At 41.1% G+C, this 26,538-nt stretch overlaps 1 protein-coding gene across 5 annotated transcripts in view; it reads left to right on the top strand.

Moving 5' to 3' along the window:
* Positions 1-26,538, top strand: part of NELL1 (neural EGFL like 1) — a 499,897-nt gene that overhangs the window by 41,763 nt on the left and 431,596 nt on the right. For all 5 annotated transcript variants that reach the window (XM_038764520.1, XM_038764521.1, XM_038764519.1 and 2 more), the window contains exon 3: positions 819-969. In XM_038764520.1, coding sequence (XP_038620448.1) covers positions 819-969 — 151 coding nt within the window. The remainder of the gene's footprint in view (positions 1-818; positions 970-26,538) is intronic.

The following is a 26,538-nucleotide window of genomic DNA, read 5'->3' as shown; positions in this document are numbered from 1 at the left end:
CTCTAACTCTGCTTTTTCAGTACCATTTCCAGTGGTGCTTGTATAGCGTGAAGTACTGGGAAAACACTCAGTTTTAGTCTGACAGGGATCAGTCTGAGTTTAAAGTGAATGATGTCCCTCATTATGGGGATGGGGGAGAGAGCTGCCCTCCTGGACAGCCAGAGGATTAGTGGGGATAAAATACCCTTAGGCCTACCAGCATAACGTGAATTTAATAAATATTTCATGAGAAGTGTCAGGTATTGCATGTTTAACTGGAGAAATTCTAGGCACGCTTGCAGAAGGCAAGCATGTCTTGTATTTATTTTTGGGTTAAGGCACAGTCATATAGCATTTTTAGCAAGAGTAAATCTTTGCCCTACACAGTGCAAGGACAGGTTCCCTTAGACGTATTGTGGTGAGTTGGTAACCAAGTCAACAGTAAAATTGAAACTGGAGCCAGTTAAAAGTGGTACTGGAAAAAGCTATTCTAGAGATTCTACAGAATTCAGGACCCTATTTCTCTGACATCCTCCCTCCCTATTTACAACAACTTAATCTACTTACAGCAGGCCTGGATTTACAGAATCCTGTCAAAATTTCTGTCAGAAAATCAGTGGCTGGCCAATTGTGAACTTGTCAAAGTGACAGGTGGGCACGTTGACAGAGATGGCATTTTTTGGTTTTGCATTGAATGATTGCAGCTGGATGGTGAGCTGGATGACTCCTGAAAATGAAAAATATCGACAGGGAAAGAAAATGAAAAATATAATCTGAATCTCTCAGACGTAGCATTTATATTATAGTTGTAATTTTTTTCTTCCTTAATTAATTTTTAGATCTAGAAAGAGAGATCCACGCAGCCCCCCATGTGAGCGAGAAGTTAATTCAGCTGTTTCGGAATAAGAGTGAATTCACTTTCCTGGCTTCCGTAAAACAGAAGCTGTCAACATCAGGAGTCCTTCTGTCCATCCGAGAGCTGGAACACAGGTAAGACAGGGATCTTCATTTGGCAAAGTTGAGTTTCTGGCTTGCAGTAGAAGTACTTGAAAAACCACTTGGCATCTAGTGTTATTGATGTTTCAGGAATCAAGAGGGGCTGAGAGGAAGTCCTTCCTTCTATTAATAAATTTGGTTTATACCACCTTGGGCTATATATAAATATGGGAATATTTCCAAGAATGGTACTTGAAATTTTACACAGTGCATGTAACACCTCTATACTCCTGTTACGTTCCTTTAGCAGGATTAGCTCATATCCTGTCTTAATTCCTCAAGCAGACTTTGTACTTTTCTTTATTATGATGAATACTGGGCAGCCACAGGGAGCTTTTTTCAGTTTGAGGATTTCTCTGTTTTCTAAAAATACTTTTTCCTGCAGTCTCAGGGTGCCATAGATGGAGCTTTTTTATAGCTAGAAGTTGAAAACATCTTCAAAATGGGGTGAAGTCCCTGGATTCTTTACTTAGGATATGAACCAGATAGCAGAGGAAAGTTGTTAGTTTGTTTAATAAGTCTTAGGGAGAAAAAAGTTTGCTTCTGTTAGCCAGTGAAACTGTCCCAGAGGTGATAGGACTTTAGAATTCCTGCTGTTGGGATCTTTACTGTTGCAGTCGGGGATGTTTCATGCGACTAGTTTGAAATTTGAGGTTTAAGCAGGCACCACCCAGAGTATTGCCAACACAAGTCCTTGTAATAATTGAGGAGGAGGTAGTCTGTTTTCTCATATAGACTTCAGAATCAAAGTCTCTGATGGAAAGGCCTAGCTGTTTCTGAATGAAGTGGAACAATTTTTCTGGAAACTGAGATGGTGAAGCTGAATTGCCTGGAGTTAATTTTTCAAGGTTGTCAGAGATTCAGCAGAGAAGGGGAAGGGTAGCTTAGTAGGAAACATTGAATTGATGACAGGAGACCTAGGTCCTATTTTTGGCTCCTTCTGTGAGCCACTCAACTACAAGATCTTCCTTGTAGGTCAGGTGATTACAGATCCAATCACCCCCTACAGATTTGGAGAGTGAGTGAGTTAAACTTCAGTTGGTAGAGCTTAGGGGTATACCTAGGAGGGAGGCAGTCATGTGCTGCTAGTGGCTCTCCCACAGTGATGATGATGATAATAATAATAATAGTATTAAGTGCTTGTTATAACTTGCTGTGTGTCAAGCACTGTTCTAAGTGCTGGGGCAGATACAAACTACCCCACAGTCCCTGTCCCACATGGGGCTCATGGTCTTAATCCCCATTTTACAGATGAGGTCACTGAGGTCCAGAGAAGTGAAGTGACTTACCCAAGGTCACAGAGCAGACAAGTGGCAGAGCTGGGATTAGATCCCAAGTCTTTCTGCTTCCCAGGTCTGAACTCTATCCACTAGGCCATGCTGCTTCCATCTCAACTGCTGCCTGAGACTTGCTCAGCGGATTAAGGAGTCCTGTAGGAGGGAGTGGAGAGTGTGGTGATGATTCCCTTCTTGGAGAGAATAAGTGGGGAGACGTTGCTTTCCTCTGTCAGTCCTCACCGTGTGCAATTGTTCTGTTCAGAACCTCAGATGGGAGAGCTGAACTCATGTGGAAATGTCTTTATTATTACTAGCCTAACCTTTCTCCAGGAAGCCTAATTGTGTCCACAGTGGTAATTTTGGGCTCAGCATTTTAGGATCTGTCCTCCCTTTGCAGGGGCTAATCTTAATATTTATCTTCCAAGGCCCCTGAGCAGTACTAGAATGATGTGTCTGAAGGGCTATATATTCCCCTCGCTCAGTTCCCCTGCTCCTAGCCCTCACACAGACAGAGAGGGCTTAATTCAGGTGGGGCTCTGTCACTTTAGAGATACATTTGGCCACTTTGGAAAATATTTTATTCTAAAAATAATAATGATTGTGGTATTTGTTAGATGCTTACTATATGCCAGTAACCACAATAATAATTGTGGTATTGGTTAAGCACTTGATATTCACCAAGCACTGTACTAAGCACTGGGGGTATACAAAATATATTAGGTTGGTCACAAGTTCCTGTCCTCCATGGGGCTCACAGTCTCAGGACTAGGTAGAACAGGTATCTTATCCTCATTTTTACATATGAGGAAAGTGAGGCACAGATAATTTAAGTAATTTAACAAGGCCACATGGCAGGCAAGTGATGGAACTGAGATTAGAACCCAGGGCTTTTGACTCCCAAATCTGTGCTCTTTCCACTAGGTCCTACTGCTTTTATTTCCTTTGGCAAGGCCTTGGCCCCAACTCATTCTGGATTATTATAATTTATTGGATTAATATACAATGTTTGTATTCATAGAGTCTTTTGGACAGTAGGAGGGAGAGAATCAGATTGCTCAGAATTACTTTTCTGACTGATAGCATTTTAAGCTTCTGTGGGCAGAAAACAGGCCTTGAGCAAGCTTCTGTCAAATTCTCACAAAAGCTTCATATATAGTTCTTTGCTTTTAGTAGGTGCTCATTAATTATCATTAATACTACTAGTATGTAGTGCCCTGAAAAAAGAAAACCCTCAATAAATACCAATGAGGATAATTCCAAAAAGAGCCAATTCCAAGTCTAACCAGGTAGAATGTCAAGAGTTCTGGACTGTATCTTGGAGGCCTGCAGAGTTTTCGCTGAGCTATTCAATGGAGCAGCTTAAGTTTTTCAGAAATAGTTAATCAATGGAATACTTTCTATTCTCTTAGTTATTGGTGTTTAGTGAAATGCATTGGATTATAAACACCTTAAGGGCAGGGACTGTGGTCTTCAGTAAGTAGTAGTAATAGTACTTATTGAACGCCTACAGTGTGGAAAGCACTGCATTAAACACTTGGAGAAGAGCAACATAGAGCACAAGAAACATTCCCTATCCACAAGAAGCTTCCCCTCTCTTATTGTACTCTCCCAAGCACCTAGTAGAGAAGCAGCTTGGCTCAGTGGAAAGAACACGGGCTTTGGAGTCAGAGGTCATGGGTTCAAATCCAGGCTCTGCCAATTGTCAGCTGCGTGACTTTGGGCAAGTCACTTAACTTCTCTGGGCCTCAGTTACCTCATCTGTAAAATGGGGATTAAGACCGTGAGTCGCCCGTGGGACAACCTGATCAGCTTGTAACCTCCCCAGTGCTTAGAACAGTGCTTTGCACATAGTAAGCACTTAATGAATGTCATTATTATTAGTAGTAGTAAAGTGTTTTGCACTCAGCATACAATAAATATTATTGATTTAGTAAATATTGAATATGTCTTTCAGTGAGAGAGAAAAATGTACCCATATTTAAAATTATTCAGTGTCATGAGTGAGGGCCCACCTATGTTGTTTGCAGGAGCTGAATCTCAAGCTTTCAACAGCATTTTCTCAGTTTCACACTATGGTTTTATAAAGAAATAAGAAAATGCCTCATTGGCTTAATTCTTCAAAATGGTTGAGGTGGATGAAAGATCTCAACCTATTCATGAACTGTTTATTTAATAATAATAATAATAATAATGGTATTTGTTAAGCACTTACTATGTGCCAAGCACTGTTCTAAGTGCTTGGGGTAGATACAAGGTAATCAGGTTGTCCCACGTAGGGCTCACAGTTTATATCATAATTTCACAGATGAGGTAACTGAGGCACAGAGAAGTTAAGTGACTTGCCCAAAGTCACAAAGGTGATAAATGGTGGAGCTGGAACTAGAACCCACATCCTCTGACTCCCAAGCCCATGCTCTTTGCACTAAGCCAAGCTGCTTTAGCCAAGATTTCTGAGCAGAGAAGTCATATGGCCTAGAGGAAAGAGCATGGGCCTGGGACTCAGAGACCTGGGTTCTAATCCTTGCTCTGCCACTTCTGTGCTGTGTGACATTGGACAAGTCATTTCTCAGTGCCTCAATTTCCTTGCCTGAAAAATAGGGATTAAATCCTACTCCCTCTTAACTAGACCTGTGGGACAGATATCTAACCTGATTATCTTGTATCTTCCCCCAGGGCTTAGCGCAGTGCTTGGCCCATAGTCACCACTTAACAAATACCATAATTATAATAATGACAATTATTATTATGATCAGCTTGGCCCCAGTTTCCAGCTGCTTCCTTGACTGATATCTCAGAACTAGAGTGAAACAGCAGTTTCATTCTAAAAATAGAGAGTGGGAAGGCTCTGCAGAGCAGGAATATATAGCAAGGGATTGGTTCATTCATTCATTCAATCAATCGTATTGAGCACTTACTGTGTGCGGAGCACTGTACTAAGGACTTAGCACTGTACTAATGGTTAAGGGGACATTCCCTCTGGACACAAAAATCTTCACCAGCAGTGGTGGTAATGGCAATTGGCCACATGGAGGTTCTTGGAAGTCCACAGTGGCCTAAGACTAGTTTTGGAAACACTGTAAAAAGGGTCTCCTGCCAAACCATATTGAGCTCACTCCTCATTTTGGGATGGAGAGTAGGAGAAGAGCAGAAATCTGTGCCTGATATATTTCAACCTGCTACTGGGGTTGCTGTGGGAGTGATGCATGAGATGAGACACAGAAATTGGACTTGGGGATTACTTGGAGACAGATGAGTGGTTTACTAAGGAATTATTTTCTTTAGTTGAAATGGAAGAGGAAATGGGATCCAGTGCCTCATATTATCAAGCTCCGCTGTCATCACTTTTGTGTTTTTTTTCTTGAGAGTGGTTATCTTCACCATCATTCCCACAGGATGCCTTATTTCCTTCCTTTCAGAAGAAGTATTAGCTATTCTGTTAGGTCCTCAGCTGCCATGGGGCAAGGTCATTATCAAAGTTAATGAAAGGACATTCTAGTAGGCCTGATTCCTTTCAGCAGGTGGCAGCCAGTTACGTGAAGTGGAGTGTCCACAATAGTAAGGTGAATGTTTAGAAAGAGTGGTAATTTTGAGATCATTTTTCAACACTAAGTGTAAATTCCTCATACGAGTTAAGAAATTCAAGTCCTGTGAATATTTTAAAGGTTTAGTTGAAATAGAATGGAAAGCATTGGAAAAAGACTCTGGAAAAGTTACCTGAAAGTGGGGCATTTCAATTATTGAAATGGGTGCTTGATAATCCTTAGTTACTAATACTAATCTATATTTTTAATTTGATCTTTACATTACCTATACATTACATATACAAGCAATGAATAGAAACAAAGATGAATTTGAACTATATCAGTGGCAATGCAGGGTTAATGTTTATTTTTCAAGATTCAAATGTGTTAATATGGAGGTTTGGAAATAGAAAGCTTAATTAACCCGGATTAAGTCTAATTGAATATTCTGTCTGTAAATACAACTATTTGGATATATTGGTAAACCTTCTGGTTTTTATTTTATTCCTAAATTATGGGTACAATTAAGTGCAATTAACAACTAAACATGGAGATCAGCATGTAAATGGGCCTAAACAACTTTTTGCAGAGTAGAAAAACTGTGGAAGATATTTTTGGTTTCATCAGAGCTTATCCTTCTCTCTAAGTAATTTCCTAAATTTACAAATGGACTCCTCAGTATTCCTGGTTCTTCACAGTTTCCTGGAGCATCTTCCTTGCCCCTTTCAAGTTATTTCCCCACAGAAGGGTAAAGGCGAACAGACAACATTCAGCCATTTGCCATTTCATTGACATTTCTGGAGCATATCTTCCCACAAAGTGAGAATGACTTTGAGCCTTCCTTGGTTAATCTCTCATCTCACCACCCTCCTTACTGCAGCATGGCTCAGTGGAAAGAGCATGGGCTTTGGAGTCAGAGGTCATGGGTTCAAATCCCGGCTCCGCCAATTGTCAGCTGTGTGACCTTGGGCAAGTCACTTAACTTTGCTGTTATGTTCCCTCATCTGCAAAATGGAGGTTAAGACTGTGAGGTGCCCCCCACCCCCGTGGGACAACCTGATCACTTGTAACCTCACCAGTGCTTAGAACAGTGTTTTGCACATAGTAAGTGCTTAACAAATGCCATTATTATTATTATTATTATTTTTATTATTATTATTATTATCACATATACATTTGAGTCCTTATCCTCTAAGCACTTAGATATTCACTCCATCCCCCACAGCACTTATGTACAACAATCAATTGTACTTATTGAGTGCTTGCTGTGTGAAGAGTGCTGTACTAAGTACTTGGGGAGAGTACAAAATAATAGAATTGGTAGACACTTTCCCTGCCCATAGGGAGCTTAGAGTCTAGAGGGGAGATTTCCTTATCCCAACCTGTAATTTATTTTAATGTCTACCTCTCTTGCTAGACTGTAAACTCCTTGACGGCAGGGATTGTGTCTCCTTACTCTCCCAAGTGTTTAGTACAGTGCTTTGCATAAAGTAAGCAATCAATAAATTCTATGACTGAGACAATAGAAGTAGCTCTATTCACTCTGCAAACCAAGGACAGTTAACGAAAAGGCAAATCACATCAATGACCTTCTTAACACTCGTTCCGCTGTTGAGAATGACTATCTCTGAAGAAAAGTTAACCTGCCAGTGCTTGATGAAATCTCCACTACAGCCAGAGAGTTGAAGAATGGCAGAGCACCCAGATCTGATGGGGTCATACTGCTTAGTTTGTTTCACAGACCCAACACATTGAACATGGAGGAAGTGCTGCAGGATTACAAGGATGCCACTATTAGCATCAACTTCAGAGGAAAAGCGAGAGAGACAGCAGTGGAAACTCTAATGGGATGTCACTTTTTTCCATTGCTGGCAAGAGTGTAACAAGAGTCCTCTTAGACTGACTAGTGAAGAACATAATTAATTATCATGGTCTTCCATAATTTTTTTTGTCTTCGGACTACAAAAAGGAATAGAAGACATGAGTAACACGAGAAATGCAAGGAATAAAATCAAGATGTGCATAGACCTTACAAAGGCATAGACATGTTCATAGACCTTACAAAGGCATCAGATACCATCAGTGCAGCTGGGCTCCAGCAATTATGGACCAGGTTTGCCTGTTTAGACTTTATCCGCATTCCAAGATTACTCTAATATATAGCTGGTCCTAGTCAGGAACCTTCTCCCATCATCAGTGGATTAAGACAGAAATTTATACTAGGCCTAGTACTAGTTAACTTTTCTACACAGCCATAGTCAGAGGATAAAACACATAATTTTGAAGTTATAAAAAAATCAATTCCAATCCTCTGGTAAGCCCTTTCAACTCCAAAGGATGAAAGCTTCATCCAAAGTCCTTGAATCACTCATATTAGAGCTCCTATAGGGTGATGACTGCTCTCTGAAAGCATCCAGATAAGAGGCATGCAAATAAATACCATTACTACTAGATGGTTATGAACTACTTCTAAGAATTGGTGAAACACTGGCAATTAGTCTGAAGATTGAGGTTATGAACTGCCCACACCTGGCGAGCTCTGTGAATAACAAAGAACCAACATGAGCAACATAGAAGTGAATGCTTCTCTGGAATTTGTTCTATTTTCCAATTATGCAAGGGTAGACAAAGATATGGAAAACCAAATTGAAAAGGTTAATAGCATATTTGCTTTCATAAATGCCTCACCCAGATTTTTTTTTTTAACCACTTAATTGGAATCAACCAGTCAAGGGTAATTGAGTGCTTTCTGTGTGCGTAGCATTGTACTAAACATTTGAGAGAGTTGGCAGACAGATCCTTTTCCAAAAAGGAGTTTACAGCCTACTGGGAGGGAAGCAGTTAAAGTGATTCCTGGGAGAGTGAGGAGATGAAGTAGAAAGTGAGAATGCAGAGGATAGGGGAGTAGTTCTTGAATGCAAAAATTGGAAGAGTGTAATAGTAGTAAGAGAAGCAGTTCTTCCACTTCTCTGCCTTTCCTCCCTTTTTCTTATCGTTTCTTCTCCCCCATTGGTAGACTTCTTGTGTGTCCTGCATAGTATCCTTATCCTGTCAGTTAATAATAATAATAATAATGATGGTATTTGTTAAGCGCTATGTGCCAAGCACTGTTCTAAGCACTGAGATAGATACAAGGCTATCAGGTTGTCCCATTTGGGGCTTACAGTCTTAATCTCCATTTTACAGATGAGGTAACTGAGGCACAGAGAAGTTACTGCATAAAGAGTACTTTACTAAGCACTTGGGACAGTGCAATATAAACAGACACATTTCCTGCCCAAAATAAACTTACAGTCTAGAGGATGTACAGTCTAGTGGATGAGCTTACAGTCTATCCCTGTTTCAGTATTACAAAAAATATGCAAAAAGTCAGCAATTATGTGAGTATATACAGTGTGGTCTAGAATAAATAGCACAGGCTTGGGAGTCAGGGGACCTGGGTTCTAATCACTGCTCCACCACTTTCCTGCTGTGTTTGCTGTGTTTCAGTTTCCTCACCTATAAAATACCAGTTCTTCCCTCTTAGGATGTGAACCACATGTGGGACAGGGACTGTGTCTGAACTATTTATCTTGTATCTACTCTAGCGCTTACTACAGTGTTTTTCATTAGGCCACTCTGGTATTGGTTCAGTTCCATTCAATTCAGTGCAATCATATTTACTGAGCACTTACTGTGTGTAGAGCACTGTACTAAGTGCTTGGGAAAGTACAATACAGTAATACAGAGAAAATCCCTGCCCACAGTGAGCTCACAGCGAGCTCACAGAGGTGGGGGAGACAGACATCAATTCAAGTAAACAGACATCAATATAAATAAATGAAATTACAGATCTATACATAAATTCTGTGGGGTGGGGAGAGGGGGGAAGAGCAAAGGGAGCAAGTCAGGGTGATGCAAAAGGGAGTGGGAGATGAGGAAAAGTGGGGGTTAGTTTGGGAAGGCCTCTTGGAGGAGATGTTCCTTCAGTTAGGCTTTGAAGGGTGTGGGGGGAGAGAAATTGGTGGATTTGAAGTGGGAGGGCATTCTGTGCCAGAGGTAGGATGTGGGCCAGTGGTTGGTGGCGAGACAGGCGAGACTGAGGCACAGTGAGAAGGTTAGCACCAGAGGAGCAAAGTGTGCAGATTGGGTTGTTGAAGTAGAGAAGGGAGGAGAGGTAGGAGGGGGCAAGGTGATGGAGAGCTTTAAAGCCAATGGTGAGGAGTTTTTGTTTGATACTGAGGTGTATAGGCAAGCAGCGGAGATTTTTGAGGAGGGGACGTGGTGACATGCCCTGAACATTTCTGTAGAAAGATAATCCAGGCAGCCGAGTGAAGTGTGGACTAGAGTTGGGGGGGGGGGGCAGGAAGTTGGGAGATCAGAAAGGAGGATGATGCAGTAATCTAGGTGGGATAGGATGAGTGATTGTACTAATGTGGTGGTGGTTTGGATGGAGAGGAAAGGGCAGATTTTAGCGATGTTGTGAAGGTGAGGCTGACAGGAATTGGTAAGAGATTGGATATGTGGGTTGAATGAATAGGAGGACTTCCCAGACTGAGCCCCCTTCTTCCTCTCCCCCTCCTCCCCCTCCTCATCCCCCCTGCCTTACCTCCTTCCTCTCCCCACAGCCCCTGTATATATGTATATATGTTTGTATGTATTTATTACTCTATTTTATTTGTACATATTTATTCTATTTATTTTATTTTGTTAATATGTTTTGTTTTGTTGTCTGTCTCCCCTTTCTAGACTGTGAGCCCGCTGTTGGGTAGGGACTGTCTCTATATGTTGCCAACTTGTACTTCCCAAGCGCTTAGTACAGTGCTCTGCACACAGTAAGTGCTCAATAAATACAATTGAATGAATGAATGAATGGGAAAGTGGAGTCAAAGGTGATGCCAAGGTTATAGGCTTGTGAGTTGGAGAAGCAGCATGGCTCAGTGGAAAGAGCCCAGGCTTGGGAGTCAGAAGTCATGGGTTCTAATCCCAGTTCCACCACGTGTCAGCTGTGTGACTTTGGGCAAGTCACTTAACTTCTCTGTGCCTCAGTTACCTCATCTGTCAAATGGGTATTAAGACTGTGAGCCCCACATGGGACAATGGGACAACCTGATTATCATGTATCTACCCTAGCACTTAGAACAGTGCTTGGCACTAGTAAGCACTTAACAAATGCTATTATTATTATTATTATTATTATTATTATTATTATTATTATGCGAAAGATGGTTGTGCCGCATACAGTGTTGGGAAAGTTAGGAAGAGGACAGGGTTTGGGAGGGAAGATAAGGAGGTCTGTTTTGGACATGTTAAGTTTGAGGTGATGGAAAGACTTCCAAGTAGAGATGTCAATAATAATTGTGGTATTAAACACTTACTGTGTGCAGGGAACTGTACTAAGCACCGGGGTGGATACAAGCCAATTTGTTTGACCCAGTCCCTGACCCACATAGGACTCACCATCTCAATTCCCATTTTATAGGTGAGGTAACTGAGGCACGGGGAAGTGAAGTGATCTGCCCAAGGTCACACAGCAGACAAGCGATAGATGTGGGATTAGAACGCACAACCTCTTTATTCCCTGGCTGATGCTTTATCCACTGTGCCCTGCTGCTTCCAATGGTTCTATAGTGCAGCAGCTTTCCCACAAGTGGTGCTGATCCTGGGCTAGGCAGTGAGGGCATGCCTATCCCCCTGACTTCCCACCTACCACAGCCTGGGCCAGAGTTTAAGGTTTGGTCCTCCTTTTCAGACATCAGGCTCAGCCTCATTCACAGTACCTGGGTTTCAGGCACACATCTTCTAACCACATAGTTTGCTCAAGGAGAACTTTGTTTACCGTGTGTTGCCTATGCCTTTAGTCTCCTTCAGTCAATCAATCAATAAATGGCATTTACTGAGAACTTCCTGTGTGCAGAATGTTGCACTAAGCATTTGGGAGAGAATAACATAATAGAGTTGGTAGACGTGTTCCCTGCCCATAAAGAGCTAACAGTCTAGAGGGAGAGACCAATATTAATATGAATAAATAGATTATGGATATGTACATAAGTGCTGTGGGGCTGAGGGTGGGGTCAATAAAAGGTTCAAATCCAAGTGCAAGGCCAACAGTTCACTTTGGGTTTTTTGTCCACCCCACTGTGAACAGGTGGCCTTACACTTTCCTATCTAGAGGATCAAGGGACTGTGTCTGATTTGCATAAACCAAATCTACTCCAGTTTTTAGAACAGTGTCTGGCACAGAGTAACCACTTAACTCTAGTGATGACTCCACTACTGAATAGAGACTAGGTAAAGCAACAGGAAATGGGCCAGTGGTTGGCAGCAAAATTTCCCTGGAAAAGAGCCGCTAGTCTGATAAATCCAAGAGGAAGGATTCAATCAGTCACTTGTATTTGTTGAACACTTAAGGTGTACAGTTTTTTTTTTAATGGTAATTGCTAAACAGCATTTACTATGTGTCAAACACTGTCCTAAGCACTGGTCTAGAGTCAAGTTAATTAGGTCGGACACAGTCCCTGTCCCATATGGGGCTTACAGTCTAAGATGGAGGGAGAACAGATATTTAATCCCCAGTTTATAGTTGAGGAAACTGAGACACAGAGAAGTTGTCATTTACCGAAGGTCACACAGAAAGTAATTGGCAGAGCTGGAATTTGAACCCAGGCCCTCTAATTTTCTCAACTGTGCTCTTTCTACTCAATAGGCCATGCTGCTCCTCTACCAGGTCAACCTGCAAAAGTGGCCTAAGCACTTAAAAGAATACAACACAGATGATAGACACATTCCCTGTCCACCAGGAGCTGTTCATCTGTGGAATAAGAGCATATGCAGTTCTAGAGTGCATTGGAAAAGTAGTAATTCCAGGCAAGAAATGAAAACCAGTGGAAAGATCTGGTGCTGAAAAATTGGATAATTTTTTAAAGTAACAGACTAATTAAATAAAATTTTAATTCTCATTAGGAGTGAAGAAGCTGTTCAAATGACTTTTGACCTTAATCGAAGAAATGAAGTATCATAATCAAGGAGTATGGCATTTTAGTCAAATTGCTCAAACTTGTATATATGCATATTGGATTTTTGGATTGCACAGTGTTTGAGGAATGGAAAACAGAAAATGTAGCCATTAACCTTTACTTTTTAGGGCAAAAGCCACAACTTCATTAATATTTATATATTGAATCACTTAAACTGAGAGGAGTGCACCCAGTGAATTTTAAAGCCTGTCCCTTTGACCTCTCACTGAATTAACATCCAGAGAACATAGACACATTTGGATGAGACGTTAACACATGCTTAGTTTTTGTTGAGTGAGAAGTGGAAAAATAACACTGGCTACTAGTGAAAAATGACTGTACAAAATTCTATTTGGAAGAGATTTACAATATGATCAAAGAAATTGGACATAGTTCAGCCCTTCAAGTATAATAAATGTGATAATTTTAAGTGTTTACTCTGTGTCAAGCACTGTTTAAAGCGCTGGGGTAGATATAAATTAATCAGGTCAGACACAATCCCTTTCCCACCTGAGGCTCACAGTCCAAGTAGGAGGAGGACAGATACTGAATCCCCATTTTACAGATGAGGAATCAGAGGCACAGAGAAGTTAAGTGATTTGTCCAAGGTTACTCAGCAGGCAAGTGGTGAAGCAGGAATCAGAAGTCAGGTCTTCTAGCTCCCAGGCCTGTGCTGTTTCCACGAGGCTCCACTGCTCCTCAATGAAATATACAATGAAAAATGTACTTTGAGGATTGCAAAAATTTCAGAAAAACATCACTTACCTTGTGAGAATGTGTAGCTTGAATAAACTGAATTTTTGGTAAGATTTTTATCAGCTGGCAGAAGTCCACAGATTGAGGGTCTAGACTGCATCTTACCTACCATAGGGCTAGAGAACAAGAAGGTCTATTAGATAGGCACTAGACAGTTGTTGTTTTACTAAGATCAGGAGTTTATTTCAGAATAGGCAGAGACCCATATGAACTTATTTTTGGTTTCCAAGTTAAATTTACTGGGTATGTTTTACCCAATCCAATACTCACTAATCTAGTTTGTAGAAGCCAACCTGAAGTGATTTGGGTCCCCTATTTAATCCCCAATCTGTATCCAGCCCACTGGCATTTGGCAGCAAGTAAAGAAGACTGCCCTAAGGAGGGACTCTTGGAATTGGATATGTAAATGAGGGATTGGAGAAAATCAAGCTGCCATAGAATAGTTAGATTTCTTAGGTTCATAGACTTCCCACTTTTGAAGCGAGGATCCTTTGTACAGTTGCATTAATCCGCGGTGGAAGTACCCCAGGAATCTTTCATTATCCTTTGATGAAAAGCTTGATAGTTCCATGACAGTGAACTTACTTTCTAAAAGTAAGCATAAATGCGTTATAAGGTACATACCACTGAATAGAACATGGACTCTTGCCTTGGTCAATCAATGTCCTTTTACCCAGGAAACTTGAGCTTTCTAGTCTGCATTTGGAAAACATGGCCTAGAAAGAAGAATTTTCTCCTCTAAACTAAGTAATTTCTGGGTTGAGAATTAATTGTTGCTCTGTTAACAATATGCATAGAATAAGACGTGGGAAGACTGAAGGCTGCACGCTGTCTTTCCTGGATCCACTACATTGGTTAAATCAGTGTTTTGAGTCTGGTGTATTCAACCCCTACAATTGGAGTCTGCCCCCGGTCATGTATCTCTAGGCACTAAACCACAACATCTGTTGTTCATTCTTGCCTAACCAAGTGGAAATGAAAACCCCATGAAGACGAAAACCTCCCAAACTGAATTGGTCACCTTTTGTGAGACAAAAAAGAAATGAATACTTCCAATCCAGACTGTTTAATAATGACATTTTTAAGTGCTTACTATGTGCCAAGCACTTTGCTAAGCACTGGGATAAATGCAAGATAATCAGGTCAGACACAGTCTCTGTCCCATATGGGGCATGCTGTCTCTTTACTAGAGAGTTGTGGTCCAATTTGGCATTTCTGGCAATGAAGACCCGACACTGACATACATGTGATATATGTAACTTGTATCTACCCTGACACTTAGAGCAGTGCTTGACACATAGTAAGAGCTTAACAAATACCATTAAATTTTTTTTGTAGAGATCCAGACCTATCTACCAAGATTTTAGATTGGCAATTCTTATCCCTTGAGGTCAGTTCCCCAATGCTTGAGGATTAATCCTTCAATATCTTTCAAGTGGCCACTCTTTCTCAGTGCATCAACAGTAGGCATGGAAAAGAAGGTAGGAATTTTTCACCTTCCTGAAGTGATGGGCTTCAGAGAACTGCGAGGGTGTATTGAGGTCGCAGAAAGCTCCAGGAAAAACAAATGCCAGAAGCTCTTTTTTGGTTGAATCCCATTTAAAGTATTCTATCAACCTTCAAAACTCATGATTTTCCTTTTCATGATCAAAGAGGGGATATTTATTAAGAATGCAGTTAGCTGAAAGTTGAGGTTTAATTGCATAATCATGATTTTTAAGGTACAAAAATCCTTGAGGTCTGAGCACCTAAGTTAGGAGCCAAAAACTGGATGCACAGATCTGCCTGCCCAGCACAAATTGCCAAAGAGAAGCTGTTCACTGTTGAATGTTTCAGGTGAGGTTGATGTGAATGACTCAGGGAGTTCCAAAGAGTATCAGCAAATGAAAATCAAGGCTGATTACAGACATCTGATGAGAGAGGGGAATCCCCGAAATGGGTGAACTGGTTACTCTACCCTTCCCTTAGGATAGAACCAAACTGGAGGAAAGGATAGTCCAAAGGGTAGTTTATAATACCATCTCTCCTTTTCTTTCCTCTCTCCCATCCCACAACATGTGTGTTTACCCACATGTACATGCACACACACACACACACACACACACACACACACACAAACACACACCTACCTTCCCCTCTCCCCATTTCTTTGGCCCTTAAAGAAGAGTGACTGAGATATAGCCAATTCAGTGGATTTAAAGCCATCTTGCCTTTTCTTCTTATTCTTCTATAGAGCTATCTGGGGGCACTGGATATTATTTATGTTTGCACATGAAATACCTAGGTGGTTAGGAGTTAATCCACTCTGATCCCTTAAGTGGCTGCCAAGCAAACTGAATAGAAGTATCTGTAGTTCATATTTATTTGTGGGCAGGATTAAGTCCTTAATCTAGACTGTGTTTGAATTTAGTCCACAGGGCAGAGCAGAAGCCAGCCTTGTTAACACTGTTGTCTCTGCTTGTTCCTGGTATTATCTTTACCACATAGGTCAAAAATATAGTACTCTGTAAACCCTCATCAGTTATCTCCTAGACTAGAAGATATTTCAGCCATTTGGGGTTTGTGAAGCAGTAGCATTTGGGAGTGAATATTGATGTTGAATTAGCTTACTTAGAGTTCCTCCGTGTTGTAGACCTGGAGAATGCATGAAACCAATCCATTTTATACAATGGTTTGCTTCTCTTGAATACACCACAACAGTTCTGTACATTTTCTACTTCTAGTTTTCTTTCAACTAGGAGAGGTTGATCAGTCCTTTCTGTTTCTAGGAGTAATTGCTAGGCTGTGGTTTACAACTGAACATCTTGTTCCCATGATCTTGAACTAAAATGTGGGTTAAGGGGCTGATTGAGATTAAGTATGATTATGATGAGGAAAAAAGATAATGATAAAGCAATACATCTCAACATGATGGGAATTATGCTCTCATAACAGGACCCTTGTGTGAAGCCTGCAAGGATTTCCTACAACAACGGAGGGATTGTGAAACATCTTGAATTGATTGTAGAAAATAATATCCATTGCCAAAGGACTCGCTATGATTATGAAGTGTCCAACTGTTTTTATGTATGTAAAACCCAATATGAAGATAGTGTCACTTTCATATGGTGCTTTGGAATTTAAATTGGGAACTTAATTCCATATCTGGCTTTGAGATAATGGTCAAATACTTTTAATTTCATTTTTAAAAAAGGGCTGCAGTAATAAATAGATACAGAGGCTGATTCTGGATTAAATGGCTACATGCATAATGTTCACCGTACAAGTTGAGTTAGCTCCTGCATGCTATTCCAGAGCGCTTTCTAGAGAGATAATTACCACATCTCTGATTGCTCATGTATTCTCCATGTAAATTATTGGAGATGATTGTCTGGTTCCCAGTGTTGATTATTTAGAGTCTCAAGGGATAGATCCTTTCTAGTAAGTGATCTAGGTTTAGTGGCACTCTAGAGAAGAGAAATAGCAGGGTAATTTGCTAAATGAGGCTCTTGTCCCAAAGCACTAATGCAACTCGAAGGTGTCTAGCTTTCTCTCAGTGGCTTACTTAACCCAAGGTAGTCTGGTCTCCTTGCTCATTCTCTCAATAGTCTTTGCCCAGGGAGATTAGTAAGGTTCAGGCTTGGATCATCCTTTAGTCTTCTAATGTCAACTGACATTTTGCCTTGCTCTCCTTTCTCTCACCATCGACTTCCAGCTCCCTTCTTCCTTCCTTCCTGGAACTCTCTCACCTCCTTCAATATCTGGGAAACCACTATTCTCCCCATCTTCAAAGGCTAAGTTCTCAATCAGTGGTATTGATTGAGCACTTACTATGTGCAGCGTTCTGTATTAAATGCTTGGGAGAGTACAAATACAACAGATTTGGCAGCCACATTCCCTGCCCACAAGGAGTTTACAATCTAGAGGGAAGAGTTAGCAGTTTTACATCTCCCTTAAGAAGGTTTTCCTAACTAATCTCTCCTTCTCATTCCATTTCCGCTGCTATGCACCACCTAGGCACTTGAGTCCTCCCTACAACTCTTCCCCTACAGCCCTTACTTACCTATAAACATTTTTGCTTCCCCCCTACCTATAATTTGTTTTACTGTCTGTCTCCCCTGCTAGATTGTAAATTCCTTGAAGTCAGGAATCATGTTTACTAATTCTATTGTATTTTCCCAGGTACTTCGCAAAGTGCTCTGCACAAAGTAAATATGCATAAATATCTTGGATTGATTGATAGCTCTTCAAGATTCCCCAGGCAGTTAGAGCTGGGACTAAAACTAACTCCAATGTGGCAACTAACTCTGACACATCAATCAGCAGTTGGTTAGAATGTTGGTTAGAAGCAATCAGTGGTTGGTTAGATCGTAAGGTCTTTATGGGTGGGATCATGTTTTCTTCTGTTGTATGGTACTCTCTCAAGTCCTTAGTGCAGTGCTTTGCACATAGTAAGCGTTCAATAAATTCCATTCATTGATTTGGTGGACTTCCAGGGACACTGAGGTGGAGGGGAAGGGTTGGGCTAAGAGCCTCAAAGACCATTAGTTCAGCATTTTTGGAGGCCCGGGCCCTCATGGAAAGAAGGAAGGACAGAGAAAGGCATGAAACAAGTTCGAAGTATACCATTAAGATTTCAAAGAGGTGAAATGCTACGTAAATTGACACTGGTTCTCTCCAACCATGTTCCCACTGCCTTTTTTCTCCCTTCTTGTTCTGTGCCTTCTATGTCTTGCAAAATGTGCTGAAGAGGGATCTTTGAGGAAGCTCTGCATTTCATTTTTTCCTTCCAATGCTATATTTCTTGATCTCTCAAGATTAAGGCTAGTGATACTGTTTGGTTTAGGATAAAGCCACCACCTTCCTTTAGTGGCCCATAGAATGGCCAGGAAACAGACACATGTGCAGACAGATATGGTTTTAAAAACTCCTTCTAGTGAAAGTAGTTGATGGTAACACTCTACGACTGTAGAGAAAGCAGAAAACAGTGCACTTTAGGAAGGAATCCCCAGTACCTGAATTTTTAATGGACAATTATGAGTTATGAGCCACTCAGGGGATGGAAAACTTCCTCACCACCCTTCTCTCCTTCTACAGCCCAGTCCGCACCCTCCACTCCTCTGCCACTGACCTCCTCGCTGTGCCTTGTTCTCCCTTGTCCCACCGTCAACCTCCGGCCCACATCCTTCCCCTGGCCTGGAATACCCTCCCTTCACATATCTGCCAAGCTAGCTCTCTTCCTCCCTTCAAAGCCCTACTGAGAGCTCACCTCCTCCAGGAAGCCTTTCCAGACTGAGCCCCCTTTATCCTCTCTTCCTCCCCATCCCCCCAACCCTACCTCCTTCCCCTCCCCACAGCACTTGTATATATTTGTATAGATTTATTATTCTATTTATTTTACTTGCACATATTTACTATTCTATTTATTTTGTTAATGATGTGCATATAGCTGTAATTCTATTTGTTCTGACAATTTTGACACCTGTCTACATGTTTTGTTTTGTTGTCTGTCTCCCCCTTCTAGACTGCGAGTCTGTTGTTGGGTAGGGACCGTCCCTATATGTTGCCGACTTGTACTTCCCAAGTGCTTAGTACAGTGCTCTGCACACAGTAAGTGCTCAATAAGTACGATTGAATGAATGAATGAATGAACAAATCAGGCAGACCTTCCCCAAAGCTGGCCGCCACAGTTGATTTTCATTCTCCGTAGTTGTCGGGGCTCAACAAAATTTGTCAGGGTAAGCTCTCCTTCTTGCTGTCCATCAAAAGACTCTGCTAATACAGTTTAATTTGATTATGTATTATGTTTGATTCACCTTTCTGTGGAAGGGAGAGCTGGGACCTTGTCCTTTATCAACAAACAAAGCAGTGGGCAGTAGGTGATTAAGTCTATGGTTGGGAGAATTATAAAGGCTTGTTTCAGAGGGCTGGTTTTTTAGAATGGCAGAGGTCAGTTTGACCCTGATCTTCTGCAGTCTTTTCTTGTTGGATGTTTAAGTGCCCTCTTGTTATTTCTAGTAAGTACACATGCTACTGTTTTCTCTTCTTACATTTGAAACTGTAACCTTCCCCATGTTGAAGGGGTGAGAAAGATGCTGCACTTAAATGATTTCCTATGGTGCAGCAGATGGCAATTAGGAAACATTTAACTTCCCAAATGCAACTGCATTGGAAGTGTTTGGCTTTGTGTTATCTTCACCTGCAATGTGCCAAACAGCAGTCTCAGCTACTTTTTTCTTGGTGCTGGCAGTGATTCTACCTCGAAGAAAGCCAAAGGCTTTTCAGACTTTTTACAGGAAAGACACTGTGAAATCCCATTCTGCCTTCCTGCTACCATCCCATAAGGGTTGCTCTACACCTCCAACCCAAAATATGTCACCCACACTTTCCTCTCACAGTTTCCTTTGCACTTATCATGTTTTTCATGTGAATGACTAAAGATTGAAGAAGAACCCCACGGACTGCAGCAATCTGTTACTTTTCTTTCATTTTGACTCATCCAGTGGCAGCCTGAAGTTTCTCTTTTTCTCTCACACACTCTCTGTCTTCTCATCTCTCTTTTGGTGTGTATGCATCTGTGCGGTAACATTTCTCTTCAGTTGTGACTTCTTTGACTCTCCTCTGGCTGTGGGGCAGCTTGTGTTGCTTTCATGTGATTTAAAGTACACAACAATGCTTAATTGCTGGTTGGTTATTGTACTGCCTCTCCAAATAGCCAGGCAAAAAATAAGTCCCTTTCTCACTGGCAGAAGCTTGGTTTGGCATTATTTTTTAGTCAGTAATAGCCAATTCAGATTTCATCTTTCATGCTCCAAACATGCCATAGGGTTTCAGTTTCCATATGAAACAATGCTTTCCTCTGGAACAGTCTCTTTTGAGTGGGAAGGAGGAACAAAACAGAATGGAAGAGGGCTCAAAACCAGACAGCTGTAATTCATGAGTTGGTGGCCTGTGCATTATGGATTTGCGGTTAGAGTGAGAATACTGCAGGTACTTACATACCTTGGAAGGGTCAGGGTTAGGTCAGTGGGAAAGAGATCATTTGGATCACTTCTGAGGTTCTTAGCAAAATTCAGACCAGTAAAATAGAAAGTACAAGAGAATATCAAAAGGAAGTCAGCATATGCTTTATTGATTATAGAAAGACCTTTGACTGCATGAATCAAGAGAAACTATGGAGCACATTAAGAAAAATGGGCATAATGAACCATTTGATTACATTAGTATGGAACCTGTATGACAAATAGGAGGCTACAATAAGAACAGAATATGGAGAACCAGATTGGTTTCCCATTAGTAAGGGAGTAAAACAAGTATCTATCATCACTTTATCTGTTCATCCTTTACACTGAATACTTAATAAGAGAAGCCGGATTGGATGAAGACAAATGGGGAGTAAAGATTGGAGTAGAGAATGTAAAAAAACCTTCATTATGCTGATGATACAACCCTACTAGCAGAAAGTGAAGAAGAATTGAAGAGCTTACTATTAAAAGTTAAGGAACAGAGCAAATAGATCAGCCTATATTTGAACGTCAAGAAAACAAAATCATGAAACTGGAAGTCCTAACATATTTGTAGTGGATGGAGGGAAGATTGAAATAGTTGACAATTCTTCTCTCCTGGGATCAATAATCATAATAATAATAAAGGAAATAATAACCAAGAAATACTCCGAAGATTAATGTTGGGAAGACTTGCTATGAAGAGCCTGGAAAATGTCATGAAATGTGCTGATGTAACTATTGTCACAAAAATACAAATGATCAACTCTGTGGTGTTCCAGTGACAATGTACAGATCCGAAAGCTGGACAGTGAAAAAACAGATAGAAAGAACATCGACTCTATTGAAATGTGGTGTTGGAGAAGACTTTTGCAAATATCATGGATTGCCCAAAAGACAAGCAAATGGAATTTAGAGCAAATTAAACTAAATTGGTCTTTGGAAGGCCAAATGACTCAACTTAGATTAGCAAATTTTGGACACATAGGAGGACTAATTCTCTGGAGAAGACGCTAATGCTAGGAAAAGTCCAGGGAAAACGTAGAGGAGGCAGACCAGCAGCTAAATGGATAGAGACCATAACAACAATAATGGAAGAATAATTAGAAAGGTTGCAGATTATGGCAGAGGACAGGACATTCTGGAAAAAGTATATCTATGGAGTCATTATGAATTGGAAATGGATTGATGATAATAATAATAATAATAATAATAATAATTTGCTATTCTGAAGGGTAACTCTTCTGACAGTGTGTCTCAATACAACACCCTGGAATGCCAGAGGAAATGGTTGTGCTCATGTAAGTGGTGTCAGACATGAGGTGACAAATGATACTGCAGCAAATTTTCCTTAAAGCCAAATTTTGCAAGAATGCACCCCTTGTAATATAGGAAAATTGGGTGGGGTGTTCCCCTCTGGAATTCTAAGTGCTAAGGACTCTGTATTGACCAATATTTATTCAATCGATCAGTCTATAGTAAAGGAGTGCAACTGGAAAATTACACCAAAAGCAAAATACACATTCTCTGTCCCTTAAGAAACTTACATCTAATAGAGAAGACAAATAGATATAAATTATTTAGAAACAATGGAAGCAGGAGAAGAACAAAGGCATTTACTTTGTACGTTTTTACATTCCCTATGTATAATGCTATATTTCTATGTATGCCCCGTACATATAGTTGCATGACATTAGGGTGAATATCTTTTGGAAGTTGGGATAAGAAAATGATTTTGTTCTTATCTGTAAAAACTCAGTGACTTTTTGGGGAAAATGTTATTCATCACAGAGAATAGTATTTTAAATGTCACCAAGAGCTTAGTTACAAATCAAAGAGTTCATGGATTATCAAGATTCTTGTATCTTTTTTTTTCGACCTTCACCTGAATTGTTGGATGACCTAGAGAAACCATTTAACTTCTACTCACCATGACTCTCTCTAGATATATGTCATGAGAATGAGATTGTCCTGTAAGATGAATGCAAGTCTTGAGGCCTTAGTTATTATGGTTATTATCATCATTATTATTATGGTATTTTCTGGTTGTTAACTCGCTGTGGGAGGGGAATGTGTCTGTTTATTGTTACACTGTAGTCTCCCAACTGCTTAGTACAGTGTACTGCACACAGTAAGCACTCAATAAATATGACTAAGTACTTACTATGTGTCAAGCACTGGGTAGATTCAAATCAATTAGAATGCAGACAGTCCTTGTTCCACTTGGGGCTCACAGTCTATGTAGGGGAGAGAACAGGTATTGAATCTCCATTTTACAGTTAAGGAAACTGAGGTGCAGAGAAGTTAAATGATTTCCCCAACGTCAAACAGCAAGCCAGGATTTATACCCAGGCCCTCTGACTCGCAGGTTTATGGTCTTTCCACATTGCCATGCTTCTTCCCTGGTTCACCCTAAAAATGTCCTTGGGATTTCCAGGAGTCCTTACTGCAAAGACTGCTATAGCACTTTGTGGTGTGTAACGTGGGGGTCACTTCCCCTTATGGATTACTGTGCTCTGACTTTGCCTATCACAGAACCCATGTGTTCAATCAATCAATCAATCAATGGTATTTGACCTGTGTACAGAGCACTGTCATAAGCACTTGGGAAAGTACAATACAATGGAGTAGCTGTGATCCCTGCCACAAAGGAGCTTACAGTCTAAATGGGGAGGTAGATATTAAAATAAATTACATATAGGGAATATAACAGAGTAGAAAAATAAGTGCTGTGGTGCTGGGGCGAGTATCAAAGTTGTTTAAGTGGAACAGATCAGAATGCATAGGAGATACAGATGGGAGGATGGATAGGGGGATGTGAAGATTTAGTCAGGGAAGGCCTCTTGGAGGAGATGTGATTTTAGGATTGGTTTTGTAGTTGGGGAGAATGGTGGTCCTTTGCTTACAAAGGAGTAGGGGCTTCCTGGCCAGAAGGAGGACATGGGCAAAGAATGGGCTGGCTGCAAGGCATATGAGATCTAAATACAGTGAGTAGGTTTTAGAGGAGCAGGATAGTCCTAAACAGAGTGTTGCCATTGAGGTCTTGGAAGTTGCCTTAACTGGCAGTTCTGTCATCTTTATAGCTGATTTCTTGAACCTCTTCTGGAGGGAAACTACCATTCTGAAGATGAGAGTAAAGGACAAGGAGATGTTTTCTTGGGAGGAGCAAAGAGTGGAAGTTGGGGAGTAGCAAGGGCAGAGGACAATTATGTAAAGAAAAAGAACTGATGTAGAACCTTGAAATTAATGGCTAGGAGTCTTTGTTCGTTACACAGGGATTTATGGAGTTGTTGGAGGTTTTTGTTGAGAGGAGAGAAATATGCTGTATAAATGACCAAGGCCATAGAGTTCAGAGGAGATTGAAAGGGTAGTTATTTTGTGCAGGGAGGTCAAGACTTGAGCTTGAACCAGGTGGTAGCTCTTTGGGTGGAAAGGAGAAATAATATGGAGAAAGAACTGTCAGGACTTAGTGTTGGACTGGATGTGAGGGTTAAAAAAGAGTGAGAAGTGGGAAGGTGATACCAAGATTGTGCCTTTTAAGGACAGGGAAAATGGCGGTGTTTACTGATGGGGAAAGCAAGGAGCAGGAGAGAGTTTATGAGCATGGATGAGGAGTCCAACTTTAATCATATTGAGTTTAAGGTACCAGTGGAACGTATTTGTGGAGATGCTCTGGAGACCAGAGGAAATATGAGATGGTAGAGCATGTGTGAGGTTGGAAGGAAGAGTGTGGAAGGAGATGGTGTGGGCTGGTTCTTATTATGCCCAATGATCTCTAGCTCAATTTTCATCTTTTATTTTTTAAGGTGTGGTGGTCAGCCCTCTGGAAATAAGATGTCCCTCCCTTATTCTCCACTTAAGGCTTTTGGTTCAGGTGATTGTAGAGTGGACCACTACTGTGCTCTTGGGAGAATCACTAGGATTGCAGAGACTGCTTTCCCACCCCCAGATAATACAGTCCTGACATAACCACAGAGGTGTGCAGTCTTTCAGAATTGTGTAGCAGAAACAGTCACCATCCCCAGGACAATCAATCAATTATTAGTAGTAAGAATAATAATAGTAATAGCATTTGTTAAGTGCTTACTGTGTGTCAAGCATTGTTCTAAGTTCTGGGCGGTGGGATACAAGGTAATCAGGTTGTCCCACATGGGACTCACAATCTTAACAGATGAGGTAACTGAGGCACAGAGAAGTTAAGTGACTTGCCCAAAGTCACACAGCTGACAAGTGGTAGAGCTGGAATTAGAGCCCACGACCTCTGACTCCCAAGCCTGGGCTCTTTCCACTGAGCCATGCTGCTTTTCTGATAATAATAATCATGGAACTTGTTAAGCACTTACTATGTGCCAGGCACTGTATTAAGTGCTGGGGTGGGTACAGGTAAGTTGGGTTGGACACAGTTCCTGTCCTGCATAGGGCTCACAGTCTTAATCCCCATTTTACAGATGGGGTACCTGAGGCACATAGAGTGAAGTTACTCGCCCAAGGCCACACAGCAGACAAGTGGATTTGAATCCATGACCTTTTAATTGACTTCCAGGACCGTGCCCTATCTGCTATGCCATGCTGCTCCTGCCTACTGTATGCAGAATGTGCTGAACTAAACTCTTGGGATTGCACAACAGAGTTAGAAGACAAGATCCCAGCCCTAAATCAATCAATCGTATTTATTGAGTGCTTACTGTGTGCAGAGCACTGTACTAAGCGCTTAAGGATGCACACACCCATGGAGGGCTGGCCACCAAAGACTTCTGAATGAGGCTCTCTGATCTGTGGAAAGCAGCATGGCTTAGTGGATGGCACACGGACCTGAGGGTCAGAAGGACCTGGGTTCTAATCCCAGTTCTGCCACATGTCTGCTGTGTGACCTCGGCCAGGTCACTTGAGCTCTCTGTGCCTCAGTTACCTCATCTGTAAAATGGGGCTAAGAGTTGAGCCCCATGTGGGACAGGGACTATGTCCAACCTGATGAACTTGTACCAATCCCAGCACTTAAGAGTAGTACTTGGCACAGTGTAAGTGCTTAACAAATTCTATTATTATTATTTGTTTATTGGAAAATTGGGCTCATGCATTGCCAGAAAAGTCATTCTGATACAGACTTTTGAGATCTGAGGTTCTAAAAGAGTTTTAAGTTTTTTTCTTCCTCTTCATTCCTTTAAAATTCATTTAAATTAGAGTATACCAAGGATCTAAAGCCAGATGCTGATAGCTGAAGTAACCTGTTCAAACACATAACCTCTGCCTAGTCAGGCGCTAGCCTTAATTCTCCCAGCCCTTCACAAATCCCCTCAGAATTAAGCAAGCAACATGCATTTGTGCTTTATTTCAACTTGAAATTCATGAATAACAGAGGGTAGGTTTCATTATGGATTCGTTGCATTCCTCATCAGGTACACTTTGCTTTTACATTCCAGTTGCTGAGTGGGACTGACTGGCTTAATGGGGTGGGGAGAAGGATCAGTTCTAAATTTTGAGCTGGAATCTAGGCCTCCTAGACATTGTATATAGTCCATGTGAAATAAATTGCTGACAGTCTTTGCTGCTGTTCAGACTGAGGATGGGTGTGCAAGGATATGACTGCCCCAGTAGACTGCTATAGCTTAGGAAACACCCAAACAGCATCTCATTCCAGTCAGTCAGTCAGTTGCATTTATTAAATGCTTACTGTGTGCAGATCACTGTACTAGCACTTGGGAGACCACAATATGACAACATAACAGACATATTCGAAACGGAGTAGTGGATAGAACACACGGCCTGGGAGTCAGAAGGTCTTGAGTTCTAATCCTGACCCTGCCATTTCTCTGCTGTGACACCATGGGCACACAATTCTTTCATTCATTCATTCAATCATATTTATTGAGTGCTTACTGTGTGCAGAGCACTGTACTAAGCACTTGGGAAGTACAAGTTGGCAACATATAGAGACGGTCCCTACCCAACAGCGGGCTCACAGTCTAGAAGGGGGGGACACACAACAAAACAAAACATATTAACAAAATAAAATCAATAGAATAGTAAATAT

Source organism: Tachyglossus aculeatus, chromosome 22 (assembly GCF_015852505.1).
Source record: "Tachyglossus aculeatus isolate mTacAcu1 chromosome 22, mTacAcu1.pri, whole genome shotgun sequence".
Lineage (NCBI taxonomy): Eukaryota > Metazoa > Chordata > Mammalia > Monotremata > Tachyglossidae > Tachyglossus > Tachyglossus aculeatus.
Note: the sequence above shows the minus strand (reverse complement) of the source record. Positions and strands in the feature narration are given on the sequence as shown.